The sequence below is a fragment of the Balearica regulorum genome, chromosome 21, assembly GCF_011004875.1.
Source record: "Balearica regulorum gibbericeps isolate bBalReg1 chromosome 21, bBalReg1.pri, whole genome shotgun sequence".
Taxonomy (NCBI): domain Eukaryota; kingdom Metazoa; phylum Chordata; class Aves; order Gruiformes; family Gruidae; genus Balearica; species Balearica regulorum.
Genome location: NC_046204.1, coordinates 2,645,775 through 2,668,843, shown reverse-complemented (window position 1 = coordinate 2,668,843; position 23,069 = coordinate 2,645,775). Strand labels below are relative to the sequence as shown.

Sequence of the window (23,069 nt, the reverse complement as noted above, 5' to 3'; positions counted from 1 at the left end):
GTCTCTCAGATGAGAGTATGTGTGCCCAGCCAGATTTCCCTTCTTACAAGTACATCCTCCTGTTCTGGATTGTTTTGATAGTACTCCTCCTTGGTTGGGCAGGTGAAGAGAAGCACCAGAACAAACTTTACTTGATGTTCCTCCACCTGGCCGGCTTTGGGAAAAGATTAAAGATCTTGGGTGGGTTTTACAACGCTGCTGTGTGTTTGTCTTGCCACAGTGTGGTGCCATGACGCTGTGCATTGGCTAGGCACTGTTTCTGTACATCAGGAGGAATGGCTGCTTCTACACGGAATTCGGCTTTTCCATATTCCGAAGTAAATGGCTGGCTGACTTTCAGTGAGTTTAATGTAGAGATTCTCTCCTAGTTGGTCAAACTGAGCAGTCACATGGTTTAATTTCCCTAATTAAAAAGGTACTGAGATTTCTGGTGCCTTCTGCAGACCAAGGGGAATCATGCAAGCTGTGAGGAAGTTGTATGAGCTGCCAAATAATTTTTTTTCTGTGTGTGAGTTCCTTCTTTCATGTGTATGAAGAACACTTGACTGGAGGGCACTGCTTCAGGCAGCAGTAAGCTGTCAGTGCAGCAGACCTGTGTGCTTCTGTTCACCATGTAAAGCTGGCCTACGCCAGGGCTCCGCAGAAATCCGTCCTGGTGGCAACCTCTGTGTCACAATTTCATCTGCACCAGCTATTGACGTGTGGCTCTGTGCCTATTCCTCTGTGGTGAATAGTTGGAGAACTGACAAGTTTTTCCCTTGTTTTTTACTTAATTAAGATAAAAATGTTATTAAATTATATCTCCGTAAACATCCCGGCGTCAGCTGAGTTTCCGTATATTAGTCTCAGTGAAAATGCAAGCTTGACACTTTATTCCCCTCTCTTGCTGTCAGGTGGTGAAGGTAAAACTGGACGCGTGGTTGATATTCGTGGCTGGGATGTAGAAACTGGACGCAGTGTGGCCAGCGTCACGTGGTCTGATGGTACCACGAATGTCTACAGAGTTGGACACAAGGGAAAAGTAGACCTGAAGTGTACTGTGGAGGCATCTGGTGGCTTTTACTACAAAGAGCATCTCCCAAAACTAGGTGCGTAGAGACATGTCTTCTGTTGAGAAGTTCTGATTGACACTGCCATTTCCTCACACTAAAGCCATTTTGCTTGGAAGACAGAAAATTAGTGGGTGGTTTTATAGAGTTCCCATATGATGTGTGCCATTTAAAAAAAAGTGGTCTGTGTGTGAACATGTTGCTTTATTTCAGGGTGGTTAGTAAAGTAGTTTGGCCTTTCAGTGGTAAGATTGTGCAAGACCATCAGATGCCCAGAAGGGGATCTTCTGCCAAGGCAACTTCTTGCTGCTGCAAATGAAACTCCCTTGGGAGTGCCTGCATCTGTCAGCAGAGAATTCAACCCAGTGTCAGTTTTGTTGATCCAAAGTTTTTCATTCTTCAGACAGGCAGTGGTCCAACTGGTGTTCACTGTGCTTTTAGAGAGCAAATATTGTTGTTCTGGTGGACCAAAAAGCGTGTCAAAGGGGAACGTGACGAAAAGGAGATTTCTGAGAGTGGAGCTGCCAAATACTTGCCCAGCAGAGAGATTAGAAAGTTATGGAAAAAGGTGATGTCTATATTGGCAACTTGCTGCAGTCCACCTTTCCTCTTAACTCTAGTGAAACCAAGAAAACTACGTGTGTTTTTGGACTTGCAGCATTTTTTACTTACGGTTTTTTTAATAAGGTGCAGGGGCCATCTTTTGCTCCCCTGAAGGAAAATGGAGAGGTCTGTTCTTGAGTTTGCAGCAGCAGAATCAGGTCTTTCTCATCCTTTTCTCTCCCTGAGCAGCCTGGCAAGAGCATGAGGGCAGGGAAGGGTTGGATGGGGAGTTTATTTCCAGGGGTACAACCTCTCATTAGCAGGAGGGCTAGGAGGGTAAAACACTCTACAAAGCAAGCTGTGTGGCTGCCTATGGAAGAGAACTTACTTTGAGGACTCTGTGGGTGTGTCTGCTGAACAATAGTGGTGGGTGACTGAATTACTAAGAAGGGCTACTGATGTCTGACGTGACATGAGAGCATTCAAAGGCATTCCCCTCTGGGAAGGGACAAAATTCTGTCTTGTTAGAACTACCTCATATTTAACCCATATCAATATCCAGTTAGAGCTGAATCCTCTTGGGTCTCTCTATGTAGTGCTGCCCCATAGAGTGTGTAGGGAATACTTCACAATAGAACAAGGGGTTTACACCGTTGTGCCCCAATTAAGCCTATGTTAATTTGCAACTCTCGTTACAAAGTCAAATGAGATACAAAGCGTATTATTGCATCCTGCATGGATGTGGGTGGTATCGTTCTTCTCTTTAGGAAAACCAGCTGAACTGCAGAGGAAAGAAAGCACGGACAGGCATCCGTTCCAGCACGGGGACAAAGTGAAATGCCTGCTGGACATTGACATCTTGCGGGAGATGCAGGAGGGCCACGGTGGCTGGAATCCTAAAATGGCTGAGGTATGCTTCTGGTTGCTCCTGTGCTCTCAGTAATGTATCAGTCACTGCCTCAGACTGCAGAAGTAGGCACTGGCTAGGAAGTTACCAGAATATCTTGGGGTAACGTGTTACCTTCTGTATCTGTATTGTGTTGACTGAATCACAAATACAAATTCTTTAGTGATAGGACACTGGAGTCATATTTATTTTTGGGCTCAGATAAATCTGTGTTGTATGAGAGTTGCCTTGTGGAGTCCTGCATAATTTCTAAGAGTCTACGGTGGGTCAGAAGAGTTGCTCAAAAGTCTTGGAAGCCAGTGCAAAAAAATGGCTTGTTTGTTTTTAAATGAGCTGTGGATCTTTTCCTTGGAGTTCTGGATCCATTCCCTGTTTGGCCTCTTTTGTACTGTGCATTACTACTAATGAAAGTTATGTGTTTTGTCAACAGTGCACTCTATCCCTGGCCAGGGCTAAAATTTCTCGGCCCATATGATGTTCTTGGAGCTTAGCCTGTTGTCTTGTCTTTAGCTTGAAGAGCTATCAGTGTGTTGTCACCTGTTGTCTAAAAAAACTCAGATAGTAGAGGAAATCAAGTTAGAAATTACACCTACTACTGTAGTATAGCATCTCAGGGGGCCATCATGGAAGTAAGTCTCCAGGGGGCTGTGAACATTCGGTGTGGGCTTCATTCAGATGAAATGAGAACAGCTAAATAAATTGCCATTTTAATTTAAAGTTCTGTGCTTTTTGTTTCTCCTTAAGTCAGTTTTCTTGACTTTTAATAGTATACAGATATTGGCCCAAATAGACTAAATTACCTTCGCATATTGAAGAAGGCAGTACTGCTGTTGTGCAGTAGATTTACTGCAAGACAAAATCACATTTTGATACTCACCATTACAGTAATAAGACTTTTCTCTGAGCCTGTATTAATAACTTGTATAAAAGTGGCTTTTTGGGGAGGGAGGTGTATAGCCACAGGTGACCCAAGTGCCTGCCACGCTTGAGTCAGTAAACTCAATAACCTGCAGATCTGATACTGAGACAATGCTCTGAAGCCTTGGTATATGAAGCAGTGCTATAAAATGACAAAGATACATTATATACGTGTCCTAGCCCAACCTGTTCTGTAGGTGAGCGCTCTTTTTGAAATTGGACTTTAAAACGTCAAGACAAACGTTTCAGGTTCAGTGCAGAAATCGATTAACTGAGCGTCGGTCTCTGTTTTTTAGCCTGGCAGGCAGGGATTTACCCTCTTCTGGCATGAACTTTAAGGTGGCTGTTAGTGGAGCCATGAATTTTTTATTCCAGCTAAGGTTTCGCCCCCAAAGCTGTAGTTTTTGAACATTGCTGTGTAGCTAACATAGGCTGCTAGGTTGTTAAACCTCTGCACTTCTGAATTCCTGTTGGTGGTGAATGCAGGTGTAGAGAGGGACATAAACAGAGAAACAGTAACTTCCTGTCATCTCATAAATTGGTACTTTTTGTCTCCCTCAAAACTATCAGCTGGTCAGAATGAACAGATAGTTGTGTAGTGCAGTGTTCTGTACTTTGTTTTCTGCAGTCTCCTCTACTGTGCCCCCATTTTTTTTTTTCTTGAACCATGCCTTGCTGGTATTACACTGCAGAACAACGTTGTAATCTCTGCCCACCTTTGTCATTTGGAAATAGGAGGACAATTTGTGCTGCATTTTCAAGGATTTTCACACTTTGTATTCCTATCACCCTCCTCCCCCAATATGCTGCTACATGGAGGAGCTTCTTAAGCAGCCTTTCCCTTCTTTTGCAGAAAAACAATGACTGCATCTCATTTAAAGCAGGTTTGGGAGCACTGTTAGTCTGTGAATTGGAAGTGGTGGGTAATTTAGCCATCTATGCCTTGGATGCCTGCTTTCCCCACTATTAAGCAATGTGATTTATTTAGGGGCTTTCCCCTACTTTTTTTTTCCCCCTATCAAAAGTTCATTGGCCAGACAGGGACTGTGCACAGAATCACGGACAGAGGGGACGTGAGGGTCCAGTTCAACAGTGAAACCCGCTGGACTTTCCATCCTGGAGCTCTGACTAAGGTAGGTGCTGATAGGTGAGCTTGGCCAGAACTAGAACCGCTGCAGGGAACAGCTGTCAATTTAGCCTGCTGTGTTTAGGACGCAATGTGTCGCAAGCAAGTGCCGAAGAAATATGCTGCTATTCTAAAAGCAGTAGTTCTAGGCAGAATTTCCTGCAAGCCATCAGAGCTAAGGCAGATGGTTGCAGACAGTGGGAGTTGGGCTGCTAGGCTGTCCAGTTGTATGAACCTTTGCATTTCAAATGTTGTAAGTTCTTAAGGTAAATTCCATTTCTTAATTTCAGCTTCTTTGATAAGAGTGGTAACAGTAGACCTACAGTAGCTCATCCTTCTGCAGCTACCTTTCATCTGTGGTGAACCTTATTCCACATCATTTCTATTTGCTTTTGTTTTCTTCCTTGTTCTTGTGTCTTCATGTTATTCTTCTTTTTGCATCTTTCTTTCTCTCGCTTCTCTCTGATTCTTCTGGATAACCTGAGTTTTTAATCCGACTCTTCTAATTTTGTGTCTGCATTTCTTAAACTCATAGCTCTGGCCTTCCCCAGAGGTTTGAGGACTTGAGATGTGGATTATTAGGACTAATAAGTATAGAAGGAGCTGCTGGAAGACTGCAAAATTCTGACAGACCTGAACAAGGTCACAATGCTAAAAACTCCAATACCAATGGAAAATGCAGTGTCAGGCTGTTCTGCACAAAATTAGTCTGCTTTGAAAAGTGTGTTTTGACAGTGCTCCCTTCTTAGCTCAGTGAGCAGAGGGAGCATCTGGCAAATTACCAGTACAGATAAACTCTGGTTTCTCTTTTCTGTTTTAAATAATAAACAAATATAACTTCCTTATTAAAGTGAATTAAAATCCCCAGTGCCAAGTCAGGTATAGTGAGGAGATAGACCAAGGAAAGTTCCACGTGTACTTTATCCTGGTATTAATTATAACTAGTTTGAAGAAGAAAGAAAAGAAAATTGTTCTGTCCCAAATTATTTCCCTACTTAAATGTACGTTTGGCTTAAAATAGAAATACTCCAGCCCTTGGACTATGCTTATTTTGCAGTGCAGTGATTACAGATTCCTTGGTAGCCATACTTATGTTTTGTAATGCCTTGTTTTTTGAATCGATGGGCTTCTTGGTTGGTTGGGTTTTCTGAGGGTGGGGGTGGGTTGGAGGGACTGATTTTTTTTTTTTTATTTTTTTTTTCTGGCTTCATGCCCCAAAAGCTTATGACTTTCTTTTTCTTGTAGCTCAACACCTTTTGGGTTGGTGATGTTGTCCGGGTGATAGATGATATGGAAACAGTGAAGCGATTCCAACCTGGTCATGGGGAGTGGACAGATGAAATGGCACCTGTGAGTGCGCGCCAGTTCCAGGACAGTCCAGTAACTTCCCGAGTTTTCCCAAGCAATTAGTAATAGTGACTGGGCTTGCATTGCCTTCCAGTATTCCTGCTGGTCAGTGAGTGCACGGACCTTTCTGGGACTGCTGAGGCCTTGCAAAATAAATGTTGCCTAGTGCTATTGGCTGTCGGTAACACAGTCCTGTTGCAGCACCCAAAGCAGAGCGGGTAAATGGGGAATCTGACAAAGGATTTGGCTACCAGTAAGTCAGATAAGGGGTTCTGCTAAGCAAAGTAAACCAGTCCTCTTACGCCCTCCCTAATTCTCTGGAACAAGGCAAGAAAGAACGTCCAAGTGGAAAAGTGGTCTGCTCAGACCAGTATAGCTAAAAAGCAGAATACAGGTGTCCTCCAGGAGCAATTAAGTGCACAGAGGAAACCTTTCCTAGTCCCAATTGTATCAGTTCTCTCAGGGTTCTTCAGACCATGTTTTGTTGTTTCACCACCTTCCTCTCCAGACGTTTGTAATGTGTCTGGGAAACCCTTCTTACGTAAAACCAGTAATAGAGAAACTGCTGAGAACCCTCTGGTGTCCTTGAAGTGGGAGCTGTTCTGCAAGTGTGTCACTGTTCAGTGCTTCTTTTCACAGAGCAGGAGTGCCGCCTGCGAAACCACTCTTAGAAGCATTGCATTGGTTCTGAGATGCGAAGCACGCTGCATCTTACCTTTTAAAAATCATCTCTCTCTTTCCATTGCAGACCCTAGGGCACATCGGCAAAGTGATCAAAGTCTATGGGGACGGAGATTTGCGAGTGTTGGTTGGAGGGCAGTCCTGGACGTTTAACCCAGCTTGCCTGACAGCCTATCAGAGAGATGAGGAAGCAAACCTCATGACGACGGAGAATGCAAAGGAGTCAAAAAGTGAGATAGTGAGAACAGAGATGGCTGATCTGTCAGAGACTGTGAAATGGTTGCGCTGGTGTAACAATAGCAAGACTGTTTGGACAGTGTTAAACTCCAGCTGCCTGTTCTTCCCCAGACAGAGCTCCAAAACCAAACTGTGCCTTAGTGGGGAAGCAAAGCTGGCCTTAACAGGAAAATACAGAATTTAGGACTCAGGAATGCTATAACCGTAGCACTGCCCTAAGTTCAGTATTTGCTTCTGCCTTGATCTGTCTCAATTTTTGTTCCATCCTGCTGTGTTTCCTGTAGGAGGATACTAAGTCTTGAATGCTTGTGAAATATGCCCAGGTCCTTGTGTGGAAGTGTTGTCAAATCAATGATTATTTTGCCTGGTCCACCCTGAAATTGAATTTGAGATCACATGATGTGTAGAGGGGATTTTGTCTGGTTTGCACATCTGCTCATAAAACTTTTCCTAGCCTCACCATATTGATTTCCTTTACATGTCCAGGATCATAAGGGAGAGAGGACAGACCTGCAGGGTTTTTTTTGTTTTGCTGTGTAGATGGGTCATAAACTGTTTGCTCAAGTTAGGCTTCAGGGAGAACTTGCACATGAGCCCAAGCTTTTTAACTTTGTGCTCTCTGGAGAGCTGTAACACATCTGTCCTCTCAAGCACTCAAAAGTCTGTAATTAGAGGGCCTGTCTGAAAGGCCCTACACCATCCTTTCCAAAACCATCCATTCCTTTTCAGATTATTTGCCTTTTAGTAGTGATTTTTCTGTGTTGGTCTTCTGTAGCATGGTCTCATGTCTTTTGAGTTCTCAAAACATCAGGCTCGTAAAGCAAAAGTTCTGTGCAAGCCACAAATTTGTAAAGCTCTTTGTGTGAGCTAAGTAGTAGAGGTACAGCAGGCCTGTACTGTGGTTAGACAGCTGTACAACGCCAACTGCACGCATATATACGGATGCGGTTTGTTCCTCTTAACCTATGGCTGCTTCTCATTCCTACCAGGTACTTTGATTACTGTACTGGAGAAACTGCTGTCCCAGAAGACAGAGTCAGAGCATGCAGGGTGCCTGGTCATTTGTGCAGCCCTCAACAATGCAGCTAAAGTTCGGGAGCTCCTTCAGAAGTACCCAGACAAGGCAAGTTTCGAAGACATCCTGAATGGTTATGTTTTGTTGCTCCTCTTTAAAATACTGGCATAAAACTTTGTAGTCAAGTGGGGAAAAGGATGGGAGAAAAATAATAGATTTTTTCAGACCTTGTATTAGCTCCTAACAGCCAGAAAATTATTTTATTATTTTGCTGCAATTTAGGATTAACTTTGTGTGTTAAATGTGCATATTTTATGGCTCCAGTTTGTGGCATTAAATCTGAACTAGAGTTAAGTTCTTAATGCACGTTTCCGAAGTTGGCTTTTCCCAGATTTCCTGTATAGACACCGCACCTGTAGAATTAGGGGAAGAGGTATTTATCTATATGAAAACAGTAGCAAGGTGTCCAAGTATCTAGCCTGCCTTTGAAAAGAAAGCCGTGGGTTGTGTCTGGCTGAACGTGTCTGTCCTTAAATGACCTTGCAAAATGGCTTTGTTGGAATCAGGAAAGAGAAAAGCTGCCCAGATCCCGATGCTGTGCATGTCTGTGCAGTGCCTTATCTCATGTCTGACTGGAGCAGGGGACTGGGCTTGACTTGTTGCTGAACAATTTATGTGCTTGCAGAGTGCCAGACTGTTAGGATCTACTCAAATCACTGCTCTTTCATGCTGCCTGTTTGAAGGTTTGAGCTTCTTCAGTGAGGAATGCAGGGTTTATAAACGGGTTAAAAAAGGAGAACCAGAGAACAAAGTATTTCAGCAGTGTCCTTGTAAATCATTGGTAACAACACATAAGTTTTGTTGATGCTATGTCTGTACGGCTAGCAGGAGTAGCTGGACGTGTGAACCAGGAAAACCAGGATCAATTCTGAAGGAACCCCTGTGAAACTGATGTAGTTGTTAGTTGTCTGGTATTCATTTAGTTCTTTACTTACGAAGTTAACGGGGCCTCTGGAGATGGGAGAAATAGACAAATACCTGCAATTGTCGATTTTATCCCAGATAAGAGAGTGCCAAGAGTCAGGAATCCATTATGTTATTAGTTATTTTCATCAGATTTCTATTTCTATTCTATATTCTATTTCTATTCTAATACTTATATTAATAAACTAGTTATTTCTATGTAACTATACAGCAAGAGGAGGCTGGATTTGAGGCTCGCTTAGTGCAAGTTGGAATTGCTTGCCAAGGCCTTTCCAGCTTATCAGCATTGTCTTCCTTGTGTAAATGCAAGAATAACACAGTGGCCTCTAATGCCTCCTTGCCTAAATGACTCAACCAACATTTTGATTGAATCAAGAGAAGTCTTGCCTGTTCTGCTCTCCTGACTGCTGCATAGAACCAGCTGCAGGGAAAAAAATCCTCTGTTCTCCTTGCCAGTCTGCTGAGGTTTTACTAGCTCCTTCATTTCTTCTTCTTAGCATCCCACTGATTTCAGTAACTTCTTTTCCTTTTTTTTTTTCCTTGTCTTTCATACAGCTTTTCTTTGTTCTTCAGTCCCTTTAATTCTCAAAAAATCTCGTTGCAGCATTTCAACACTGTGGTACACCCTCCAGCCGTTGTGCTCAGTAAAGTACCTGGAGTAACATGGAACAATGGGGACTTGGCATCTTCAAAGCCTTATGCAAAGCTAATTTGATTTTCTCACATATTTTCCTATTGGGAAAGGGGTTGTTGGCAGAGATGTCAAGAAATATTCTGCTTGCAGGCATAGAGGGATTTGGCATCGGAGCTGCAATTAGAGCCCTGGCTTCCAGCTCTGTTCACTTGCTTCTCCCTTCTTGACTGAATGTGCTGTCCCCTTCCCCTTTAGAAGTATTCTGGGACAAGGTCGACCTTGTTGTTGATGTACATAAAGCAGAGCCAGCAGGGCACGGTTTCTGCTTAACGTTTCTGAGCCTGCAACTGTTCTGCAGTTAGTGACTTCCATCCTGCTAGGCCTGCTCTAGAACAGAGCTAAGGCCTGAACACAAGGCAAGGTCTGCCCCAATCAAGCTGTTTGCTGTGTCTCTGCCCTTCCTGTAGGTCGACGCAAAGAACCAGGGCAGAACTGCCCTGCAGATTGCCTCTTATCAGGGGCATCTGGATGTTGTGAAGATTTTGCTGCAGGCACATGCCACAGTCAACCTAAGGGATGAAGAGGGAGATACAGCACTGCACTACGCAGCTTTTGGGTAGGATATCTTTCTTCTTGCTGTCTCTGATACAAGACCTAAAGGGCTGCAAAAGGACATTTCTAGATAGAAATGGGCAGTCTGTGTGAAGGGCGTGTGGTTGATGGAGGCTTTTCTCTGGTTTTACCTTATGTTAGAAATTGGCCTTTGAGCTTCAGGGCCACAAATGCATTTCTTAGTGCACTAATTTAACCTCCACAGCTAGGTCACTTTCTGTGCTAGAAATTTTGGGGAGAATCAGAAAAAGTGATAAGGAGGTTTTGGTGATTAGATTTTTTTTTTCAGGGGTGGTGGATTGGTTGGTTGGGATTAGTTTGTTTGGTTTCTGAAAGTGCATATGTTTTCTGAGCAAGATGAAAGGTTGAATTGTGTTGTCAGTTACCAGGAAAGAGAGAGCAGATTCTAGAGTACAAATTAGGAAGGTTTTGTTGTGTTTGGGTTTGGTGGTGGGTTTCTTTTTTTATAATACCAAGAGGAGGTGGGATGAGGTTGAGAGGATACAAAACCCGAGAATTTCTGTTCCGCACGACATCCTTGTGTCTAAATTGGAGAGACATGGATTTGATGGATGGGCCACTCAGTGGCTAAGGAATTGGCTGGATGGTTGCACTCAAAGAGTTGCCGTCAAAGGCTCAGTGTCCAAGTAGAGACCAGTGACAAGTGATGTTCCTCAGGGGTTGGTATTGGACCAGCACTGTTTAACATTTTTGTCAGTGACATGGACAGTGAGATTGAGTGCACCCTCAGCAAGTACGTCAATGACACCAAGCTTTGTGGTGTGGTCAACACGCTGGAGGGAAGGGATGCCATCCAGAGGGACCTTGTCAGGCTGGAGAGGTGGGCCCGTGTGAACCTCATGAAGTTCAACAAGGCCAAGGGCAAGGTCCTGCACATGGGTCGGGGCAATCCCAAGCACAATTGCAGGCTGGGTGAAGAATGGCTTGAGAGTAGCTCTGAGGAGAAGGACTTGGGGGTGTTAGTGGACAAGAAGCTCAACATGAGCTGACAATCCATACTTGTAGCCCGGAAAGCCAACTGTATCCTGGGCTGCATCAAAAGAATCATGACCAGCAGGTCGAGGGAGGTGATTCTACCCCTGTAATCCACTCTTGTGAGACCCCACCTGGAGTACTGGGTCCAGCTTTGGGGCCCCAACATAAGGAGGACATAGAGCTGTTGGAGCGAGCCCAGAGGAGGTCACGAAGATGATCAAAGGGCTGGAGCACCTTTGCTGTGGAGACAGGCTGAGAAAGTTGGGGTTGTTCAGCCTGGAGAAGAGAAGGCTCCGGTGAGACCTTATAGCAGCCTTCCAGGGGCCTACAAGAAAGCTGAAGAGGGACTGTTTACAAGGGCATGGAGTGAGACGACAAGGGGGAATGGCTTTTACTGTCTGCACAGCATTGAATCTAATCTCTCTTACTCCTTGCTTTTGAATCAGAAACCAAGCTGAGGTTGCCCGTGTGCTTATTGCTAAAGGAGCCAGTGCGGACCTGTTGAACAATGCAAAGTGCACAGCGTTGTATGTTGCTGTCAGTCAAGGATTCACAGATGTGGTGCGGACCCTCTGTGAGCTCAACTGTGATGTCAACCTCCCAGTAAGTTTTGGGGTTTATGGGATTTAGGGGGGAGGGTGTGTGTTTGGGGCTGTTTGTTTTATTTTTCTGAGGTGGGGAGGTGCTTCTTTATGTCTTACACCATTTGTTGCTTCATAGAATTAAAGGTTATTCTCTTCAAATGCACTACTGTGCATTGCACAGGGGAAGTATTCCTCTAACTTCAGTGCTCTGAAATTCCGGGTTTCTGCTCCTTCAGCATCGTGAGTCTGCTCAGCTCAGTCCAGCAGCACTGTCTCTGCTGTGCTGGACTTGGGCTTCCAGTGAGAGCTGACCTGCTGCTGGTGTATGTTGTTCAAACTTGTTCCCAGCAGTAACGAGTGGTGAGGTTTTTAAGACCGGCATTTAGGAACTTGGAGGGCAGTGGTGGTGAATTGGACCCAGCGCACTTTTAGGTTGTGCTTGCGTGATGGTGAGGCTGAACTGTGCTGGGTCTGTCTCTCAAAGCAAGTTAGGAATGTTGGCACCTGTCTACTCAGCAGCTGGCTTCAAGCCCTGGGGAAAGGATTTCACAAAGGTTATGAAACTGCTATGGATGTCAGTGGTGTGTGGCCTGGAACTGTATGTGACCTGGTGACACTATATATCTTCTTAACTGTCCCTCAGGGTGAGCTGTTGCATTTGACGCTCTGAGGTAGGTAACCTGTATTCTGCTTTGGTATCCTTGTATAGGATTCCCAGGGAGACACCCCCCTGCATTATGCTATCACTGCAGATTACAAAGTCGTTATTGAGATTCTCACTGAAGTACCCAACATAGACTTCACTGTCCAGAATTGTCAAGGCTTCAACCTGCTCCACTATTCTGCTCTAAAAGGCAATAAGCTGTAAGTGACCCTTTTTCAGTTTTACTGCTTTTACAGATGCTAACTCGTGCTTGCTGTCTTAACAGTAAGAAGGCAGCGGATGTAGTTCTAGATAGCTAGAAAGGAAATGGTTATACATTTCTTGGGTTTAGATAAGGCTAGGTATAGCTGTTGCCCTTGTCCTTCCATCCTTCCTGTGTTCACAGGAAACTGCTGCCTGCTGTCCCCATCCCAGCTTTCTCATACTCCCCTAGCTTGTCTAGGAAATCTGTCTGCCTCTAGATAGTCTCCATAGACGTTTGGGTTCACACATGGAAGGACAGGAAGAAGGTCTGCAGTAAACAGTACTTGAAAAGACTGTGTCTAACTGAGATCCTCTGGAATTCTTCCAAGGATAAATTTGCTCATTATTTTCATAGCAGTGTGAGTTTACCCTGCTTTATTAAATGATAACTGAGGGCTTTTATTTTATTCTTGTAATTCAATCTGTGAGATAGAGGGAGTGCTCTGTGTCACAGTTGCCAACTCATGGTGCTGCCTATTAAACCACGAACATTCATAACTGCTGAGCAGAAGAGGCAGGCCTGTCTCTTCTGCATTGTTTTCTTTTCTGATAAAGTAACTCTTCCATCTCTGTTAACCTCCAACACTCTAGAGCTATAAAGAAGATTTTAGCAAGAGCTCGGCAGCTGGTTGACTCCAAAAAGGAAGACGGCTTCACTGCCCTGCACCTTGCTGCTCTCAATAATCACAAAGAAGTGGCAGAAATTCTCATCAAAGAGGTAAGAAACGAAACCAAACCACCACCACCACAACCTCCCATCTGTCCCACTCTCAAAACCCCGCATTTCTTAAAGGCTATTGAGTTAATGCCGGCCTTGCAAGAATGTCTCTGTCTCTTTGAAGAGCTGGCATTCTTTGCCAGACTTTGAAGAACAGGGGTCGGCATTCCTGGGACAATTTTCCTTTTGGCACTGGCAGCAGAGGAGAAGGGTATCTTGCAGGCTAGAACAAAGTGAGTTGGCACTGGAACAACCTTCCCTACTTCACAGGTATAGGTCAGAGCTCAGGAGAAGGCTGAAGCTACCCAGCTACTGATTGTTCTATGGTGGGTTTCTCACGCTTCGTTTTCAGGAAAGAATATCTGAGGACATGTATTCCATTTTAATGCAGAACAAAATATTTTGACATCTTTCCTCTCTGTCTCTACCCTTTGCTGCTGCCTTCCCCTGCAGGTTTAGCAGAGGGGCAAAATGATTCAGATTTGCACAGGTTTTCCTCCACATTGCTTTGGAGAGGGGAAACCAAAGCACACAGGTAGCAAGGCATCAGTATTGCTTTAGAGGAGCTAATCCACGACTGTTTGCTTGGAGCAGTTCCAGGATTTGGTTGTGTCAGGGAAGTAATGAGTTGTCATATTCAAGGCATCACCAGGAAAATGTTATCTGTGTGTTGGTTGAGCACTTGTCTTCTGAGCCTCCCTTTCTTGATATTTGAGGTGTGGGGGCCGTATGGCCAAGATACACAGGAGATCTCTATACTGCTGTCCTCACAAAGATGGACTTGAGACTTGGGACCTCAGCAAGCACCACAGCTGCAGCACTCTTCTTCAGCCAAACTCAGCAGCAACAACTCACTCTGACGCAATTTTTCTCTTCAAGGGTCGCTGTGATGTCAACCTCAAGAACAACCGTAACCAGACACCGCTGCACCTGGCCGTCATCCAGGGACATGTAGGGATGGTGCAACTGCTGGTCAGCGAAGGCAGTGATGTCAATGCTGAAGATGAGGATGGGGACACAGCCATGCACATTGCCTTGGAACGGCAGCAACTAATGTCCGTCATGATGGCGAAGCGTGAAGGGGAACTGGGGTTGTCCCTCCTTTCCAAGGTGAGCTGGGAGTTGGAGAAATTCCAGCACCAAAGGCAGGAAAATGTTTGACGATGTCAGAATGAGAGCAGATAGTGGGATCTGTGGGGGCAAAGGAAGGCAGCGAAATTGTGTAACACCAGTCCAGATGGGGAATGTGGAAACAAACCTTCTTGTTTGTGGGAAAACAAGAACCCTCTGAGGCTTTTGAGGGTATGCTTGAATTTATAGCATGATACTTTACATAGTCAGACAACACTTCATACTGTCTCCCCCGATATTTTTATTAGCGTTGTGCGATTCTTTCTTTACATGGGAAAGGTCACGAATTCAGTTGCACAGCCAAGAGTCTTGGGTTTAATTCATGCCCCAGAACCACAGCAATTCACTTCTGTCTGATGGCATGGAAAATATGAGGATAGCTAACCACAAACACCCCAGTTATCTGCAGATGTAGAGCAGAATGTGAGAGGTGAGATATATCAGGCAGAAGGATAAAAGCTGCGTGGTTACAAAGCCTGAACTGGATTTCACCATGTTGCTCTGTATTCATGGATATATAAGGTATTTCAGGAAAGGCCTTAGATCTAGAAATCAGTGCATGATATGCCAAGGACTGGAAACTTCATCTGGCTTTTTGGCAAAGATATTAAATGAGCAGTTCAAAGTATTCTGCCATCCGTGTAAATTCCAACATGGGCACACATCAGATTTGCGGTGCAAACCAAGAGTGCAAACATTGGTTATACTTTGTGGGTGGAGTGAGAATGATGCCATTGTAGGGATAATTTAGTACACTGGAAAAATCTGGCGTAGATTATTTTTATTGTAATCTGAAATGATCAGAAAAAATTAAAGTGACATTCTGAAGGGCTGCTTGCTGTGTGTCAAACCACCCATTCCTCCTTTCTACCTCTTGGTGCTTGAAAAAGCCTGGTGCATCGCTCTTCTTCCATTCTGCTTGTTACCAAGCTACCAGTGTTGACAGCATGAGTTGATAGCTCAAGTGCATGGCCAAAGATGTTCCAGCCTCAGGTCCTTAGGCTTGTTCAGGCACTGACATTCCTCAGAGACACTAGATTTTCTAGTGTTGGGTCTTAGCTTGTGCTAGGGAGAGCCACTAGCTAGTCCTGGATGCAGAAAGTCTTAAAGCAACATGAGAGATCTGTGCATGTCATTCCCAATACTGTTTATAGCACACTGTATCTAGGTGCTGTAGGCTCCTTCATGTCTGACTTTACTTGCCCTGATCTACATGGTCTTTTAAGTCAGTGGAAAGTGTTTGTGGACTTCAAATTAGTTTGGATAATGTACACAAAACCTTGGGTGTTTAAATAGCTGTCACTTAGGGCTCCATACACCAGCTGTTCATCAATTGGTATGTACTGTGGTGCCTTCAGCATACTTCCTTTTCACTATCTGAAGAAATGAGTGCCTGGTACTATGATTAGTAATGAGTAGCACCAGTTAGGACCAGTCTTACGCACTCCTGGAATGCAAGATTTCCATCTGGTATTTACATGATGAAGAATCTTTTTGTGTTTTCAAAAAAGAAAGCTAAACTACACTTTCAATTTGTAAGTACAAGGATTAAGACTTTGTTTTGAATTTGATACAGGTCAAAGTCACATAGCAGAAGCTTTTTCTATTAACAGAGTGTTTCTCAACATCTTATAGCTGCAGGCTTCTGGCTTTCTTGGAAATGTAGAGCTGAATGTTGGAGCTGCAATTGCATGTTACTTAGCACAAGAAGGAGCAGATATTAATTATGCAAACCATCGGGGAAAGTCTCCTTTAGACCTCATTACAGATGGAAGGATTGTCCAGATCATCAAAGACTTCTCACAGAAATTCAGGTAAACCATGTCCTCTGGAAACTAGCTACAGTATACTTCCTTGCAAAATGCAGAGTGCTCCCACAGCACTGAGGTGTCGCTGCGTGTAGCTCTTGTTCCAGGAGGGATGCAGCATCTTTGAAACACTTTGGATGTCAGTCTGAGCACCTCCTGTTTTCATCCAGAGCTGGTTGCTGACCCTGTGTTTCTGGAGGGGTTGTTTAAGGGTGCATCCTGCCATTCGAAAGAGTTGGGAAGAGCAGATTAATGCTGCTCGGTGCAAACTTGGCTTCTTGACTTTCAGAGAGCCCGGAGGCAGTCTGAGAAGACTGGCCACTGAAGCCAAGAGCAACTTCTCTCTTGCAGAGTAATTCTGGGTTCTGTTTTACTTACACTGGATTCTGCAGTTACAGATATTTAAAGTCTAAAAAGAGAGGAAGCGCAACAAAAGAGCGGGCACCAGAATCTGCAGAATTTATTCCAGAACTAGATAAATGCTTGTTTTTCAAGTGATAAGAGAAATAACTGAGAAAATGCCAAAGGGCGAGTAGCAAGTCAACGATGGCTTTATCTCAGGTTCTGAGAAACATTTGTTTGGATTTTGACTTTGCAAACATGAAAGCAGAGTTGTGTTTGATCTGAGGGCATGGACCCACAGTCCATTACTGCTGGAGGAGAAACCATGCAGCAGCCGCTGTAATTGGCCATGCTTCTGCTCCACTGTAAATAACAGATGAAATGTGTCCCTTTAAACATCTTCTGTAGGAATTTTGTCAGTGGACTATATGTTGGATTAAGGGGGTTATTTGCTTAAAGAATGCCAATTTTTTCTGACTGACATTTCTTATAACAGTGTACTGGTTTCAGCTTCTGGGTTGAGGTTTGACTGGAGGATTTGGGGGTGTGTCTGCGGAGTTAAGGCAGCCGCTGCAGACAGAGTGCTGTATGCTAGATCATAAGCCTCAGTACAGCGTGGTGTGTCCCAGCATCACACACAGGAGCTGTCAGGACGGGATGGTTAGTTATACCTTCTTAAGCTGCTTCATTAGTCTGACTGAAATTAACAGGTCTAGAAGAGGAAGAGTATCTGGGGTTTATATGCATTTATAATGAAGCTACTGCCACTTCAGTAGGAAGCTACATAGCAGTTTCCTCCCAGAAACTTGCTGATTTTGTATCAAAAGACCAAAAAGCACCCCTTTGCAACACTCCTAGTGGGGCAGGAATTTTTTGGCAGTACTGAAGACATTTGCTAGTAAATGACCATCCTTGTCCCTTCTGTTCAATCATTTATCATTCTTGCAATTTAGGTAGTAGGTCCAGCTAGCAGATGACTGGCTGGCAGGAAAAGTAACGGATGGACTGGCTGCTGAGGGCTTTGGATTTGGGGCTCATAGTGCCAGGACAGAAATCTGAATCTGAGCCTGTATTATGTAAGAGGCAAACTCACAGACAACCACCCCAGGCACTTTTCAGGAACATGCGAATATGGAGGATCCTTAGAGCTGCACTTTTTAAATATCTCCTGAAAGCTGACTCTTTCCAGCAGCTGACTGTACTGTCAATACCTTACTGTTGTCCTCCAAAAGAGCAGTTTCAACTTGTGTAAATATTAGTCATCTCTGCTCTTTCCTTTTTTTTTTTTTTTTTTTTTTTTTTTGGTAGAGCCAGTCAGAATCCTGGCTGCTAGAGGCTGAGTGGGTACCACTAGGGCAGTGAAGGTTCACAGGTTTATGCTACCTGAGCATCTGCTGCTCTGTCTCCATGTGTTTGCCAGGGATCAATACAATGTTATCTGGTTGCTGAAGGAGGACCTGGAGTATGTGGCTCAAATTTTATTACATGTTGATGGTTGCAGGGAACAGCAGGTTTCTTCAGACAGCTCAGCCATCACCTGCAGCCTTCGCCGTGTGCACACTACCCCCAACACGATGACCAACCTTAGTGTCTCGAGTGTGGCAGTCCCCACAGAGTGCCTGGTCTGCTCAGAGCTGGCCTTGCTCATCCATTTCTTTCCATGCCAGCACAGTATTGTGTGTGAAGGTAAGTCCACTCTGGGTTTTTTTCCTTCTTTTTTTTAAATTTTTCTATCCTGTTCCATCAGATAGCTTCCCTAACTGGACTCATAAATGAATTAAGCTCTGTTTAGACACAAAGCTATTGTGCTGTTTGTGTCCTGAAACAACCCCAGTCATGATTTCAGCACCACCATCTTATCTAAGATGTCAAAGCTACCTATGAAAAGCACAGTGTTCTGACCACCTGCTGACTGGCACCCCAGGCAGCTCTGCTTGTGCTTATAGGTGCCCTGGATAATTCGGAAGGAAAACCAGATGTTTCAGCTCTGGCTGGCAGTGCTTTATCCATCAAAACCCTCCCGAGAAGGATTTCCCTCTTCTCTCGCCTTTGTTACTGGTTTGCATTTCAATTGTTTTAATGGGAGCCTGTCAAGCAGGCAAGCTTCAGTGAGTTTGTTATCTGGCAAGGCACTCGCAGTCTGACCACAGGGAATTTGGTAGGGACTCTGTGCCAGAGCTGCATCTTTTCCCCTCAGAGCAAAGGGCTGTTTTCATCCACTGTTTTGTGCAGCAGTTCCAGTAGCACAGAGCAGCGAGGACTTATAAAGTGTTCTGTTTGCTACTGGCATAGGAAAGACTAAACCAAGAGACTAGAACATAGCTGAGAAAGGAAGTAGTGTCCTCATCTCCATGCAGAAAAAAATCTCTTAATCGTTTTTGGAGGTCTCGTGTTGTTCAAAGCTGATGATCTTGAGTCTGTTACCTTCCTTTTGATTCTGGCATGAGTGGGCTTAATTGTAATCTCTTCTTGTGTCATTCATGGTAGAATGCTCCAGGAGAATGAAGAAGTGCATCAAATGTCAAGTGACAATAACCAAAAAACTGAAACAAGGTATGTTTGCTGTTTCTACTGTTAAGTGCTGTGGGAAGGGTCCTGCGCAGTGTTAGTTTGAGCAGCATCAATGATTTTCGGTGAAATAAGCATAAGAAAGGGAGTTGACTTTTTATTATTGTTGGTTGGGGTTTTTTGATGTGTGCGTGCCTGTTGCATTGACCACCTTTAGAGAGGAAAAGGTAGATTCGGCTAAGCTCAAGCTGCATAGACAGGACACTTGAGGAAGCTTGTCCAGTGCCTAGCTTATGTTGTATATTGAAAGTAAATATCAATTTTTCCATGTGTCAGTCTAACCGTTTTCACAGGCAGTGATTTAACAGTGAAAATTTATGAGAAAGGAAAAATTACACCTTGTGAAAGCCTTGCTTCTCCCTTGGCTGAAATTATGGTGCCTATACAGGGCTGGCACTAGCCAGCTATCCAGGAATCATTGAGCTGGATTGTTTTGATAAAGCTCTTTAGCCCAGTTTTAAACAGATAGTCTTCTGTCCACGTTACTCCGCATCCAGAATGGGCAGTGTTATGCGTGCCAGCACGCTAGGAGAAGGTTTGCACTTGCCTTGGAATTAACACAGGTTACCCGCTGAAGCTTTTTCCTTAGCGGCTGTCAGAGTCGATGTCTTTCTAGCCAAGATCACTCTTAGGGCGTGTGCGTATTAAAATGAATTGCATGTCCTGGTGCTCATGGCTTAGCATTGTGGACTCCTTTGCTGGAGTCAGACTGTAGTCTTATGACTTGATGGCTGGACAAAAGCACTGAGGAACCGAGAATCTGTCACACAGCATTGGACACACACAGCTGGCAAAGACAGAAATCCTCTTTGGAACTCCATAACGCAAAAAATAGCAAATTTACCTAATATTAGGTAGGAACATTTGTCTTTGCTACAGACTGGCAACAAAATACTGATGAGAATTCCAAATGAGCTATTTGCATGCAAATTTCCACTGGAGGAGGAACACCGAGGTCTCTTGAGAATATCAGCAGGACTTCCCCATCAGTGATGTCTTCAGTGTTTGCCTTTAGCAAGGTCCCTGTCCCCACTTCACCTTTATGTATTTGAAATCACTTCTTGCACCACTGAAGTGCAACTAATTCCAGAATGTTGGGGAAAGGGACATCTATATTGAAGTGTAAAGCTGCCTAATCAAAGATTGAGAAGCAGATGATGAACAGTGGCTGTTTTAAGCTGAAACCAGGAGATTTCAGGAGGTATTTACCTAAGCTGGCAGTTTTCCAGGATTTGGAGTCCTTTCATTTCATAGAGTTGACTAAATGACTCTCTTTGTGTAGCTTCATGTATGCAAAAGTCAACGTAAGTGACATCAAATGATTTCTTCTTGTTTTACCATGTGTGTCCTGAAAGACTTAACCAGAAATTTGAATCCCAAATGTGAACAGAAGGTTGAGAGAACATAGTACTGATAGCACTGTAAGGATTCCCGGACTAGCACGGCAGAGCATCACAACCAGCTTTGAATGCTTTTACTTGAAGGTAGCAGCAGCCTATTCCAGAACACCAAGGCAGGACATTTCAGACAACATCTTGTTTCCTGTAAAAACAACAAACAAACAAACAAAAACACACAAGCCAGCTGAGCAACTAAATGGAGGAAAGCGACACTGGCCAGTCTGTATAAAGCATCATCTCAGGCTTTTTATTTGAGGACTCCCTGGATAAGGCTCAGTGAAGAGAGTTTAGTCGGAACTAATTGCTACTCTTGAGGGGCAGAGTCTAATATAAAGAGACACTGCATGAGGCAGAGGACATTAGTGACTAACTCTCTTCCCACTCTCCACCCCTGCAGACAGCACCGAGGTGGAGTGCAGCCCGAGCTCTGAATCCACAGATCAGAGGAAGCTCATGGAGGAGCTGCAGAACCGCTACCGGCAGATGGAAGAGCGCATCACCTGCCCTATTTGCATCGATGACCAAATCAAACTGGTCTTCCAGTGTGGACATGGCTCTTGCCCAGACTGCAGCACAGCCCTTACTGTCTGCCCCATCTGCCGGCAGGCTATCCGGGAGAGGATTCAGATCTTTGTCTAAGGATATGCTTGCTTCCCCTCCCATTCCCACCTCCCTCCTTTACTTCCTTTTTGTTTGCATTTTAGATGAGAAGTGCTAGTGAGGCTGATGTGTTTGGCTACCTGCAAAGCCATCCTGAAAAAGGGGGAAGCAAATAACTCATGTGACTTGGGTGGAGGTGGAGGGAGTCCCCTCTACTTACTGTGTCGTAAGGCCAAGGAGCGGAGCGTGAGGGCAGGCAGCCCCCTCGCTCTGTGCTGCCGATCCGTCAGAAAGACCTGAAGTAAAGTCTCTCCCGAAGGCAGAAGAGACTTTCAGACCAGAGGTGAATAGGCTTCCGTATGCAGATGTTTTCAACAGCATCCAACTCCAGTGACTGCACCGTGTCTAGTGCCCTGCAGTGTCAGATTTGCAGCCTTGCACTGCTCCGAAAGGAGATGCTGTAGGAGGATGTACCTTACACCTTGGCAAGCAACAGCAAAGCATATGCTTGCACTTCACGTGAGGAGGTATCAGAGGAGATCAGTCGTGGCGTCAGCTCTCCCAGATGCCTGTCGGTGGTAGGGAGGTAATGTCCTAAGACAGCATGCTCTCTGAACAAGTACTGTGGGCTCAACGAGAACTTGGACTGACAGAGGCAAATCTGGATGTAATGAGATCCTAAAGACAGAGCGTGTGCCTTAGAGTTAAAGTAGTGAACACTGATTGGAGAAAATAATGTTGTTACAACAAATATTTCTAACCTCTAAGTGACACTCTTTTTTTTTTTTTTTTTTTTTTTTTTGGCACAACTGTGTGTTCAGAGACTCCTGAGCTCTTTATCCATAATGCCAAAGGCAGGTGTTAAATACTCCAATCAAAGTGTAAAGAAAATAAATAGTAATAATTGAGACATGAGAAAAAGGGATTTCATTTTTGTTTGTTTGTTTTGCAGCAAAACTTAATAAAATAAAATATATATTTTCCTGAGCATTAAAATGAATGTACAAACAGTAGCTGAAATGTGGATCCAGCTGTATCGTGTTTTCCAGCTGTCTGACTGAAGAAATATTATCCACTGAGTCCATCCTGTAAAGTAACTGTTGGTGGAAGTGGCAACCTGTAGGGCTAGCGTGCTATGCGTGTGTGTATGTATACATACGTGTTTGCGTGTGTGGTGTATATCTTTAATGACACAATTATACATAAGCGTACTGTTTGTTACATATTGCAAGCAATATTTAAAACAAACAAAAATATTGTGTTCCTCTACTATCTTTGTTCATTAGCAAAGAGGTGGCAAGTCTTCTAAAGAAATTTTTAACTTTGTGGAATATATGGTAGTTACAGGAATATTTATTACCTCTTCATAATCCCTTGGTGGTGTGAGGAAAGTCTTATGTCAGAACCTCCGACTCCGATAGATAATCTTTGTCAAAATATTCACTTGAGGCTGTTACAGTTTCAGTGGATTTTTTTGAGCTATGAAAATGGATCAGATTTAATCCCTAAATTATTTGGCTGGGTTAGATTTAACACCCAAATAACCTAAAGCTGAATTTCCGAATCAGCTTCAGTAAAAATCAGAGGTGTGGATACTCATTTACTTATTTCCTAGAAGTTCATGTTAGTGTAAATTCCTTTGGAATAAACCAGACTTTTTGCCCAGATGTTTGCTGTATTGTAGGGCAGCAGTAGAAAAACTACTGTGCAAAGGCTATTTTCAGAAAGTACAAGACTTGAGCCATCTTTATAGTGTAAGAGCTGCTTTAACCACTATTCGGTGCAAGTGAATAATTTCCTGGACTGTATATTACCGCAACACCATGCTAAGTGTTTTTTGAAATACAGTTCTTTCACAAACCTCTGCATCAAATCTGAAAGCAGTTTACTAAAGGTAAAACCGATCGATGCTTTATCACGTGTGTTAAATGTGTATGTGTATTGGCACTTGGGGAAGAGGGG

At 44.0% G+C, this 23,069-nt stretch overlaps 1 protein-coding gene across 7 annotated transcripts in view; it reads left to right on the top strand.

The window, feature by feature from the left end:
* MIB2 (MIB E3 ubiquitin protein ligase 2) overlaps positions 1-22,127 on the top strand; it is a 50,843-nt gene extending 28,716 nt beyond the window's left edge. For 3 of the 7 annotated variants that reach the window (XM_075773118.1, XM_075773119.1, XM_075773125.1), the window contains 15 exons: positions 894-1,088; positions 2,360-2,502; positions 4,443-4,550; positions 5,789-5,893; positions 6,639-6,801; positions 7,798-7,931; positions 9,909-10,057; positions 11,496-11,652; positions 12,343-12,497; positions 13,132-13,258; positions 14,138-14,368; positions 16,025-16,203; positions 18,041-18,225; positions 19,027-19,092; positions 20,905-22,127. In XM_075773118.1, the coding sequence (XP_075629233.1) occupies positions 894-1,088; positions 2,360-2,502; positions 4,443-4,550; positions 5,789-5,893; positions 6,639-6,801; positions 7,798-7,931; positions 9,909-10,057; positions 11,496-11,652; positions 12,343-12,497; positions 13,132-13,258; positions 14,138-14,368; positions 16,025-16,203; positions 18,041-18,225; positions 19,027-19,092; positions 20,905-21,146 (2,339 nt within the window). In that variant the 3' untranslated portion in view covers positions 21,147-22,127. The remainder of the gene's footprint in view (positions 1-893; positions 1,089-2,359; positions 2,503-4,442; positions 4,551-5,788; positions 5,894-6,638; positions 6,802-7,797; positions 7,932-9,908; positions 10,058-11,495; positions 11,653-12,342; positions 12,498-13,131; positions 13,259-14,137; positions 14,369-16,024; positions 16,204-18,040; positions 18,226-19,026; positions 19,093-20,904) is intronic. The other 4 variants (XM_075773120.1, XM_075773121.1, XM_075773122.1 and 1 more) reach the window with 2 other exon arrangements.
* The last annotated feature ends 942 nt before the right edge of the window (positions 22,128-23,069 follow it).